Genomic DNA, 12,500 nt, shown 5'->3' with positions numbered 1-12,500 from the left:
AATGTTCTGTCCAATAGATGAACAGCTTATCACACGACACGGAGCTAACGTTGCCTAGCGATGCCTGCCCATGAAAGCCTAGCAGCAGACAAGCTAATCCAGCATAGAAATTCACCAGAATTCAGGAAATTAAGTGCTTGAGACTAAAGGAAATTGAGTGCTTGAGACTAGAGGTTTTCTGGGGGAGCCCCTCCCCCCCCCCCCTCCCTGTTCAAACTAAACCTACGACAACAATGTAAAACACAACTCCAACGTCCCAAACAGAGAACCCTCCCCAGAGCTGGAACATGCCAGAAAGACTACAGGAAGACCAGGGAGAGACCAGGGAAGAACACACTGAGACCAGGGAGAGACCAGGTGAGAACACACTGAGACCAGGGAGAGACCAGGGAGAGACCAGGAGAGAACACACTGAGACCAGGGGAGAACACACTGAGACCAGGGAGAGACCAGGGGAGAACACACTGAGACCAGGGAGAGACCAGGAGAGAACACACTGAGACCAGGTGAGAACACACTGAGACCAGGGGAGAACACACTGAGACCAGGGAGAGACCAGGTGAGAACACACTGAGACCAGGGAGAGACCAGGGGAGAACACACTGAGACCAGGGGAGAACACACTGAGACCAGGGGAGAACACACTGAGACCAGGGGAGAACACACTGAGACCAGGGAGAGACCAGGTGAGAACACACTGAGACCAGGGAGAGACCAGGGAGAGACCAGGGGAGAACACACTGAGACCAGGGAGAGACCAGGGAAGAACACACTGAGACCAGGGAGAGACCAGGGAGAGACCAGGTGAGAACACACTGAGACCAGGGGAGAACACACTGAGACCAGGGAGAGACCAGGGAGAGACCAGGGAGAGACCAGGGAGAGACCAGGGAGAGACCAGGGGAGAACACACTGAGACCAGGGAGAGACCAGGGGAGAACACACTGAGACCAGGTGAGAACACACTGAGACCAGGGAGAGACCAGGGAGAGACCAGGGAGAGACCAGGGAGAGACCAGGGAGAGACCAGAGGAGAACACACTGAGACCAGGGAGAGACCAGGTGAGAACACACTGAGACCAGGGAGAGACCAGGGGAGAACACACTGAGACCAGGGAGAGACCAGGGGAGAACACACTGAGACCAGGGAGAGACCAGGGAGAGACCAGGGAGAGACCAGGGGAGAACACACTGAGACCAGGGGAGAACACACTGAGACCAGGGGAGAACACACTGAGACCAGGGGAGAACACACTGAGACCAGGGAGAGACCAGGGGAGAACAGGGAGAGAGACCAGGGGAGAACACACTGAGACCAGGGAGAGACCAGGTGAGAACACACTGAGACCAGGGGAGAACACACTGAGACCAGGGAGAGACCAGGGAGAGACCAGGGGAGAACACACTGAGACCAGGGAGAGACCAGGTGAGAACACACTGAGACCAGGGAGAGACCAGGTGAGAACACACTGAGACCAGGGAGAGAGACCAGGGGAGAACACACTGAGACCAGGGAGAGACCAGGAGAGAACACACTGAGACCAGGGAGAGACCAGGTGAGAACACACTGAGACCAGGGAGAGACCAGGAGAGAACACACTGAGACCAGGGGAGAACACACTGAGACCAGGGAGAGACCAGGGGAGAACACACTGAGACCAGGGAGAGACCAGGTGAGAACACACTGAGACCAGGGAGAGACCAGGTGAGAACACACTGAGACCAGGGAGAGACCAGGGGAGAACACACTGAGACCAGGGAGAGACCAGGGAGAGACCAGGGGAGAACACACTGAGACCAGGGAGAGACCAGGGGAGAACACACTGAGACCAGGGGAGAGACCAGGAGAGAACACAGTGAGACCAGGGAGAGACCAGGGGAGAACACACTGAGACCAGGGAGAGACCAGGGAGAGACCAGGGAGAGACCAGGGAGAGACCAGGTGATAACACACTGAGACCAGGGAGAGACCAGGTGAGAACACACTGAGACCAGGTGAGAACACACTGAGACCAGGGGAGAACACACTGAGACCAGGGAGAGACCAGGGGAGAACACACTGAGACCAGGGGGGAACACACTGAGACCAGGGAGAGACCAGGGGAGAACACACTGAGACCAGGGGGGAACACACTGAGACCAGGGAGAGACCAGGGGAGAACACACTGAGACCAGGGAGAGACCAGGGAGAGACCAGGGAAGAACACACTGAGACCAGGGGAGAACACACTGAGACCAGGGAGAGACCAGGGAGAGACCAGGTGATAACACACTGAGACCAGGGAGAGACCAGGTGAGAACACACTGAGACCAGGTGAGAACACACTGAGACCAGGGGAGAACACACTGAGACCAGGGAGAGACCAGGGGAGAACACACTGAGACCAGGGGGGAACACACTGAGACCAGGGAGAGACCAGGGGAGAACACACTGAGACCAGGGGGGAACACACTGAGACCAGGGAGAGACCAGGGAGAGACCAGGTGATAACACACTGAGACCAGGGAGAGACCAGGTGAGAACACACTGAGACCAGGTGAGAACACACTGAGACCAGGGGAGAACACACTGAGACCAGGGAGAGACCAGGGGAGAACACACTGAGACCAGGGGGGAACACACTGAGACCAGGGAGAGACCAGGGGAGAACACACTGAGACCAGGGGGGAACACACTGAGACCAGGGAGAGACCAGGGGAGAACACACTGAGACCAGGGAGAGACCAGGGGAGAACACACTGAGACCAGGGAGAGACCAGGGAGAGACCAGGAGAGAACACACTGAGACCAGGGGAGAACACACTGAGACCAGGGAGAGACCAGGGGAGAACACACTGAGACCAGGGAGAGACCAGGAGAGAACACACTGAGACCAGGTGAGAACACACTGAGACCAGGGGAGAACACACTGAGACCAGGGGAGAACACACTGAGACCAGGGAGAGACCAGGTGAGAACACACTGAGACCAGGGAGAGACCAGGGGAGAACACACTGAGACCAGGGGAGAACACACTGAGACCAGGGGAGAACACACTGAGACCAGGGGAGAACACACTGAGACCAGGGAGAGACCAGGTGAGAACACACTGAGACCAGGGAGAGACCAGGGAGAGACCAGGGGAGAACACACTGAGACCAGGGAGAGACCAGGGAAGAACACACTGAGACCAGGGAGAGACCAGGGAGAGACCAGGTGAGAACACACTGAGACCAGGGGAGAACACACTGAGACCAGGGAGAGACCAGGGAGAGACCAGGGAGAGACCAGGGAGAGACCAGGGAGAGACCAGGGGAGAACACACTGAGACCAGGGAGAGACCAGGGGAGAACACACTGAGACCAGGTGAGAACACACTGAGACCAGGGAGAGACCAGGGAGAGACCAGGGAGAGACCAGGGAGAGACCAGGGAGAGACCAGAGGAGAACACACTGAGACCAGGGAGAGACCAGGTGAGAACACACTGAGACCAGGGAGAGACCAGGGGAGAACACACTGAGACCAGGGAGAGACCAGGGGAGAACACACTGAGACCAGGGAGAGACCAGGGAGAGACCAGGGAGAGACCAGGGGAGAACACACTGAGACCAGGGGAGAACACACTGAGACCAGGGGAGAACACACTGAGACCAGGGGAGAACACACTGAGACCAGGGAGAGACCAGGGGAGAACAGGGAGAGAGACCAGGGGAGAACACACTGAGACCAGGGAGAGACCAGGTGAGAACACACTGAGACCAGGGGAGAACACACTGAGACCAGGGAGAGACCAGGGAGAGACCAGGGGAGAACACACTGAGACCAGGGAGAGACCAGGTGAGAACACACTGAGACCAGGGAGAGACCAGGTGAGAACACACTGAGACCAGGGAGAGAGACCAGGGGAGAACACACTGAGACCAGGGAGAGACCAGGAGAGAACACACTGAGACCAGGGAGAGACCAGGTGAGAACACACTGAGACCAGGGAGAGACCAGGAGAGAACACACTGAGACCAGGGGAGAACACACTGAGACCAGGGAGAGACCAGGGGAGAACACACTGAGACCAGGGAGAGACCAGGTGAGAACACACTGAGACCAGGGAGAGACCAGGTGAGAACACACTGAGACCAGGGAGAGACCAGGGGAGAACACACTGAGACCAGGGAGAGACCAGGGAGAGACCAGGGGAGAACACACTGAGACCAGGGAGAGACCAGGGGAGAACACACTGAGACCAGGGGAGAGACCAGGAGAGAACACAGTGAGACCAGGGAGAGACCAGGGGAGAACACACTGAGACCAGGGAGAGACCAGGGAGAGACCAGGGAGAGACCAGGGAGAGACCAGGTGATAACACACTGAGACCAGGGAGAGACCAGGTGAGAACACACTGAGACCAGGTGAGAACACACTGAGACCAGGGGAGAACACACTGAGACCAGGGAGAGACCAGGGGAGAACACACTGAGACCAGGGGGGAACACACTGAGACCAGGGAGAGACCAGGGGAGAACACACTGAGACCAGGGGGGAACACACTGAGACCAGGGAGAGACCAGGGGAGAACACACTGAGACCAGGGAGAGACCAGGGAGAGACCAGGGAAGAACACACTGAGACCAGGGGAGAACACACTGAGACCAGGGAGAGACCAGGGAGAGACCAGGTGATAACACACTGAGACCAGGGAGAGACCAGGTGAGAACACACTGAGACCAGGTGAGAACACACTGAGACCAGGGGAGAACACACTGAGACCAGGGAGAGACCAGGGGAGAACACACTGAGACCAGGGGGGAACACACTGAGACCAGGGAGAGACCAGGGGAGAACACACTGAGACCAGGGGGGAACACACTGAGACCAGGGAGAGACCAGGGAGAGACCAGGTGATAACACACTGAGACCAGGGAGAGACCAGGTGAGAACACACTGAGACCAGGTGAGAACACACTGAGACCAGGGGAGAACACACTGAGACCAGGGAGAGACCAGGGGAGAACACACTGAGACCAGGGGGGAACACACTGAGACCAGGGAGAGACCAGGGGAGAACACACTGAGACCAGGGGGGAACACACTGAGACCAGGGAGAGACCAGGGGAGAACACACTGAGACCAGGGAGAGACCAGGGGAGAACACACTGAGACCAGGGAGAGACCAGGGAGAGACCAGGGGAGAACACACTGAGACCAGGGGAGAACACACTGAGACCAGGGGAGAACACACTGAGACCAGGGGAGAACACACTGAGACCAGGGAGAGACCAGGGGAGAACACACTGAGACCAGGGAGAGACCAGGGGAGAACACACTGAGACCAGGGGGGAACACACTGAGACCAGGGAGAGACCAGGGGAGAACACACTGAGACCAGGGGGGAACACACTGAGACCAGGGAGAGACCAGGGGAGAACACACTGAGACCAGGGAGAGACCAGGGAGAGACCAGGGAAGAACACACTGAGACCAGGGGAGAACACACTGAGACCAGGGAGAGACCAGGGAGAGACCAGGTGATAACACACTGAGACCAGGGAGAGACCAGGTGAGAACACACTGAGACCAGGTGAGAACACACTGAGACCAGGGGAGAACACACTGAGACCAGGGAGAGACCAGGGGAGAACACACTGAGACCAGGGAGAGACCAGGGAGAACACACTGAGACCAGGGAGAGACCAGGGGAGAACACACTGAGACCAGGGAGAGACCAGGGGAGAACACACTGAGACCAGGGAGAGACCAGGGAGAGACCAGGGGAGAACACACTGAGACCAGGGGAGAGACCAGGGGAGAACACACTGAGACCAGGGGAGAACACACTGAGACCAGGAGAGAACACACTGAGACCAGGGGAGAACACACTGAGACCAGGGGAGAACACACTGAGACCAGGGAGAGACCAGGGGAGAACACACTGAGACCAGGGAGAGACCAGGTGAGAACACACTGAGACCAGGGGAGAACACACTGAGACCAGGAGAGAACACACTGAGACCAGGGGAGAACACACTGAGACCAGGGAGAGACCAGGGGAGAACACACTGAGACCAGGGGAGAACACACTGAGACCAGGAGAGAACACACTGAGACCAGGGGAGAACACACTGAGACCAGGAGAGAACACACTGAGACCAGGGAGAGACCAGGTGAGAACACACTGAGACCAGGGAGAGACCAGGTGAGAACACACTGAGACCAGGGAGAGACCAGGGGAGAACACACTGAGACCAGGGAGAGACCAGGGGAGAACACACTGAGACCAGGGAGAGACCAGGTGAGAACACACTGAGACCAGGGAGAGACCAGGGAGAGACCAGGGGAGAACACACTCAGACCAGGTGAGAACACACTGAGACCAGGGAGAGACCAGGGGAGAACACACTGAGACCAGGGAGAGACCAGGGGAGAACACACTGAGACCAGGGAGAGACCAGGGGAGAACACACTGAGACCAGGGAGAGACCAGGGAAGAACACACTGAGACCAGGGAGAGACCAGGGAGAGACCAGGGAGAGACCAGGGGAGAACACACTGAGACCAGGGAGAGACCAGGTGAGAACACACTGAGACCAGGGAGAGACCAGGGAGAGACCAGGGAGAGACCAGGGGAGAACACACTGAGACCAGGGAGAGACCAGAGGAGAACACACTGAGACCAGGGGAGAGACCAGGGGAGAAAACATAATATAAAAACATAATAAACTATCCTAAAAATACATATTGAAGGTTAACATTTTTATCATTCTACAGGCCTAGATGGGCTCTATTTACAAATGACAGCTCTGGTCTGTGTCCCGCTAGGTAGCCGTCACGCTTCTGTGATCTATAATAGACTTAGCCTAGATAACGAACAGGCTCAAGACCATTATAAATGTATCTCCTTGGGTTTATTCTTTGCCCTTGCGCTGTCAGGTGCACCGAGGAGGCGTGAGAAGGGAACAGTTGTGCACCTCCCCAACTTTCTGACCCATCCTCCCTCTGGAGGCGTGACGTGACCAAGAGGGACGGGACTTAAATATGTCCCGGAGCTTCTTCACGCGTTTCCAGCGAAATCACCAAACGACCATGGAGTCTCCAAGACCCCGGCTGGAGACACGCAGTGATTAGATCACGCGTGGCATGGTTTTATATAGAGATCGCTTTGTGTAGTTCATAGAATCGACGACATAACATTGATCCCCGGACAGATAAGTGACAGCATTTCAACAAGATTTTTTAGTCGTGATTGGCAGTACTTTTTAAAAGAGACTCATTTTTTAACTGAGATATATGCTTTATTTCGCGTAATTAATCCGAAACAAAACGCTCCCTGTTGTCTCCGCGTGGTCTGAATCGTGTTGCTGGCATTTGGACAAGAGAACAAGACGGATCGTGTTCTTCTGACTGCTTTGAAGTCAACCTCCAGGAAAAGCTGGACGTAAAAGTTTGGCAAAATGAGTACCGATAAAAACAAGTGAGTACTGTAGCTAGTTTGATTCATCTGACGTGAGAGTTGAGTTCAAAATATTAGTTGTGATACTTGGACTGCGCACCTTCTCACACTTGCGCTTCAAATGCGCAATGCAATAGACCGTAGGTATTTTGATATGTTATAGCCTACACTTCACTGTTGTAGTTACATATGGGATTTGATTAATCACATTTTAGAATAATGCCACCCATTACCAAATGGACGTGCAATAGGCCTACAAACATCTGTAACTCAGAAACTTTACTTCTCAAGTTGCAGGGAATTTCTTCCGCCTATTGGATCCACATTGAAGGCTACTTCAATACCAACTAATTAACGCAAAAAACGAGGGTACTGTAGATCCTGGTGAGCCACAGGTTGCTGCCGGTGTCCGTGTTCATGGCTGTGGTGTGATTGGCCAGTAGCCTAATCTATTTTCCGGGATCTTGTCACAATCAATTATATTGTTCTTTAAAGCGGACGTTGAGACTGTTGACTGATCTGTCGCCGGGTTGCCATAACCAATCGCCTTTGTTGATACCCTATGGCATGTGACAAGCATGCATGTCTGAATGAGCCACTAAAAAGTAGACTATTTGCACATTTCCATATAGTTGCCCGGTGCGTGCAGTCCGGGTTGAAGGGGTTTTTACGCACAGGGTTTTTACGCACAGCTCATTCTGCGGTCTGTGTCTTCTTCTTTGTTCTTCCCCAATGCTGTAGATGCAAACATATATTGAAACATAACAGAGAAATGCCTCCCTCTCTCCCTCACACTTCCGTTGCTTTGGAACTCCGCTGATAGCATGGAACTGAACATAGATGTCGTCCCTGGACCACAATGAGTTGTACTGATCACTATTATGTGATCTGTTCTATATTGTATAGGTAAGCAAGTGGTTCAATACAATAGGCCTAGGTTAGGGGTCGTGTTAGGTTCAGGCTCTGGCAGTGATGGGTTCAGGAGATGAGGCAACACATTATCAGTTGTTTCCCAAGAACACAAACAAATAGATTCCTCATTCTTTCGAGTGACTAATGCAGTTCCAAAGAAACTTAATACACCTGTCATCCTCATGTCATCATTTTTCTTTCTTTTTTAATGTGTGTTACTTCCTCCTGTTGTCTGTCCCACACTTATAGGAATGTGCACCTGTAGCCTCCTATGTTCATTGGAATTGGCAAGACCAAGTTCACCTTCTTTTGCCACACCTGTGACAGTAAAGTACAAAGTATTGCACAAAAGAAATACCTGAAGTGATTGAAAACAAAAAAATGTGCTTGGTCACTGTGTAGCAACTCCATAATGTGGGATAGGACACCTGCACCACCAAGGTGGAAAAATGTTGACTAGCTTTGTTGCTAGCCGCTAGCTCCGTGCTTGCTCAGCGTTAGCGTTAGCCACCCAGCAGGTGGCTGGGTTTACGTAAGGTCCTTCAGGGTGGACCTGGTGAGTCACGCTGTCAGGAGCTGAGGATCATCCTGATTCCCTGACTCTGAGCCGCTGATCCTGGCTCCTCAAGCACACTGGCACGCTAATCTGCTCCAGGAGGTCATCTATACAGCCATGCGCTGTCCAGAGGGAGAAGACGAGCCTTGGGGTGAAGCAGTCCCCTCCTTTCACCCTCATTCTCCTAATGGTGCCAAGAGTCATTCAATTAGCAGGCATGGAAACGTACCCCAGGACAATAACATAATCATTGATTGGTTATATCTGCTCTTTATATCTACTAATTGATTGATTATATCTACTAATTGATTGATTATATCTACTATTGATTGGTTATATCTACTCCGCTTCGCGTCGTGCCTAACAACGCCCCCTAGCTGTTATAAAATCACTATAACACACGGCCTCTCGTGGTTTATTGCTTAATTACGATCATATACAATGGCCCATATCAAAATTTCGACATACGTTGCACTCCGGAGATATGACCCGTCACCACTAACGCACACAATGGATCAATAGGTGCATATATAATATCCATTGTGTGCGTCAGTGGCGACAGGTAAGAATGCAACGTTTGTCGCAACTTTGATGTGGGCCATTGTATATGATCGTAAATAACCTTATAACATAGCTTATAATGCTAAATATCAGTCCTATCCTTTAAGCAATAGTTGTCACCACTTAACTGGTTCATGTTGAGGAATGGATACTAGAAGTTTAAACATGGTGAACGATCACTAGTTGACCCTTGACCCCATGCATCCGATGGCACTTTCCCCGTCCCTCTACGGCCGCAGCTGTCAGGACAGACATGTCCCCATCTCCTTACATGGTGCCTCTCTGGGAAGGGCTGACCTCCCTGTTAACGGCACCTTGGGGACGGTGACAGCGCCGTGGTGAGGCCAGGGACGGCCCTCTGCGTGACAAGGACAACTCTGGAGCCGTTCCTCAGGAAGGCACACGCTGTTCCAGATAGACGCAGAAAGAGAAACAGAAAAACGGTGGGAGGTTACAAAATGTACGCCGCCATGTCACTCCCTGCTTCGCCACACTAGGGCACAAAGAAATGTGGAACAGAGGGAGGCTTTGACCCCCCTCGACACACTGCTCTGTGTGTGAGTGTGTGTGTGTGTGTGTGGGGGTGAACCAAGTCAACCAAGGGGTAGGGAAATGTTTCTTTCAATTCTAGGGTAACCCGTCACATCCTTAGCTGCATAAAACTATTTACAAATACAAGAGAGCGGATTAAAATCCCCTATCGGAGCCCATCTCTCTAGGAAGAGCAAAATGATTATAACTTTTACTTGAAATGCAAACTTTACTTTATTACTCTAACAAAATGCCCATCCAGTCACCCATAGACCACCCCCCCCCCATACACACACACACACAGACACACACACACACACACACACACACACACACACACACACACACACACACACACACACAGACAGCAGACATCCTACTTGCGTGCCTCAGCGGCACGAGTAATAATCACATGACCTAATGATCATTTGACCTGTTGGTTCATTCTGGTGCTTTCCACAAACTGTGAAAAGATAAAGTGGCCAACAGGCTTTGTCCCTATCTTTTGATTCCGTTACAAAGTTCAAAATCCTGGCAGAAATGTTAGTTACAGTCTACTCTGAAAGATTCTTACTTTTATTGTGATTATTACAAGATTTGTTTACTTTAAAGCTCAATGAGAACTTTTCAATAGTTCAATATTCACTTTTACTTGCTATTTAATAGTTCAATATTCACTTTTACTTGCTATTAGTTTATGAATTGGCCTTAGTAAGACCCCGAAAATCACATTTGTGACATGAGATTGCATGAGACCCTGTGAATTTATTATTTTAGAATTTTGGTGTACTAGCTTGTACACTGGCGGGAAATCTTGATTTTATCACGACCAAAAGTGCAGTTATCTCATGTAGCTTTAATAATAACAAATAAACTGTTTAGTTTAACTGCTAGCAATGCATGTTGTTTCATTTCAATGAATCTAGACATCACTTTGTTACTTTACCTGCTCAGTCATCCCCCAGATAATCCTCAGAGTTTGACCCAAAAGCCCCTCAATCTGGGTCTCATCCAGAACCTGCAGATCCTCATACAACAGAATCTCACGTCCTCTTGGTGCGACCGTTTCACCCTCTGTGTTTTCTGGTCCTTCCAGCACTGCTGCAATCTCCAGCATTATTCTGTCCAGGTTGTGCTAGCTGGACTTGATGGGGTTCACATGGTGCATCATGGGAAGGAACTGGGGACCCCACTGAGGCGCCAATCACAGTTTCAGGGGATTTCATTCTTTCAGGATCAGGTGAAGACTTCCTTCTTTCCTCACTGGCCTCTGGTTTGACCTCCCTGACCTCTTGGGCCACAGCCCCTGTCCTCACGGGGGGGAGGGTGAGGCTCCTGGGGTCGAGGCTCAAGAGGCCGCATTCCTTCCACAGTTCAGCACCAAAACCAGGTTCCCTCCTCTCCTGAGTTTGACCTGTCGGTGCCCTTCCAACGCCGTGGCTCTCAGCTCCCAGCGCATCTCAAAGCAGACGGACAGAGGGCATGCTGGGAGGCGCTGGTGCGCCTGGGGTGCTATCAGAGGAACAAGTCGTATCCTTCCTGTGTTTGTTTATTTAGGGATCTGTGAGGGGACTTTAGGTGAAGGAAGGTCTGTGGTTGAGATTGTGAATGCTGGTACTGCTGAAGATAGGTGTGTGTGAAGTGGACCACGGCTTCTGGTCTCAGATCAGCGGAACGACTGCGCACCGTGCAGTTAGCAGTGAGATCCGTTTCCTCCGGGATTGTTCCGATACCCACGCTGGTAAAACCTACTGGCTCCGCTAATCCCCTTACCTACACGCTGACACATTTTCTCATTAGTCTTGAGACTGAAAAAGTAGTGACTAATGTTTGTTTTCTTTCGGTTTCCTGATTTCCTCCTCAAACTGACCGGGGCGAACGACATGCAGTCGTAACGCAGCCATGACGCCTGGTCTGGCGTTGCCTGGTCTGGTCTGGCGACATTCCTCCTATTCCCGGAAGAAAATGCTTTCTGGGTTGTCATGAAGGAGCTACAGGCGATACCGCCCTGCGCAGTGCTCTGACAGCTGAACAGGGACACAACTAAATGCCAGCGCTTCCGTGTCCTCGAGCCTGCAGCGAGCTAGCGCCCAAACACTAGTTTGCTACTGTGTGTCAAGCACAACAAATCTGGATGTTCACATTGCTGTTGTTCACATTGTTGAAAGCCTCAGACAGAGACAGAAGAGACATAAGTAACAGGAAGGAAGGAGGGTGGAGACATTTTTTATAAATGCACCCCTCAATGATTTTGGACACATCTTCAGTAATGGGCCCAGTCACTGGGTGTTAGAGGTCTTCCTAATTCATCTGCCTTCACCCAGGCAGCCCAGCCAAAGGGGGGGTCAGACCGGTGGGGCGTCTGTGGCTCAGGAGGTAGAGCGGGTCGTCCAATGACCATAAGGTCGGTGGTTCAAGTCCCGCCTCCTCCTGTCAACATGTCGAAGTGTCCTTGGGCAAGACACTGAACCCTAAATTGCTCCCAATGAGCAGGCCTTGCATGGCAGCTGCTGCC

General features: G+C 52.3%; 1 protein-coding gene across 1 annotated transcript in view; it reads left to right on the top strand.

The window, feature by feature from the left end:
* Positions 1–7,056: 7,056 nt before the first annotated feature.
* Positions 7,057–12,500, top strand: part of LOC311327060 (electrogenic sodium bicarbonate cotransporter 1-like) — a 44,237-nt gene continuing 38,793 nt past the window's right edge. Inside the window, exon 1 of the mRNA XM_084460076.1 lies at positions 7,057–7,446. Coding sequence (XP_084316202.1) covers positions 7,427–7,446 — 20 coding nt within the window. The 5' untranslated portion in view covers positions 7,057–7,426. The remainder of the gene's footprint in view (positions 7,447–12,500) is intronic.

Source organism: Borostomias antarcticus (assembly GCF_949987555.1).
Source record: "Borostomias antarcticus genome assembly, chromosome: 30".
Lineage (NCBI taxonomy): Eukaryota > Metazoa > Chordata > Actinopteri > Stomiiformes > Stomiidae > Borostomias > Borostomias antarcticus.
This window is presented reverse-complemented; position numbering and strand designations above follow the sequence as displayed.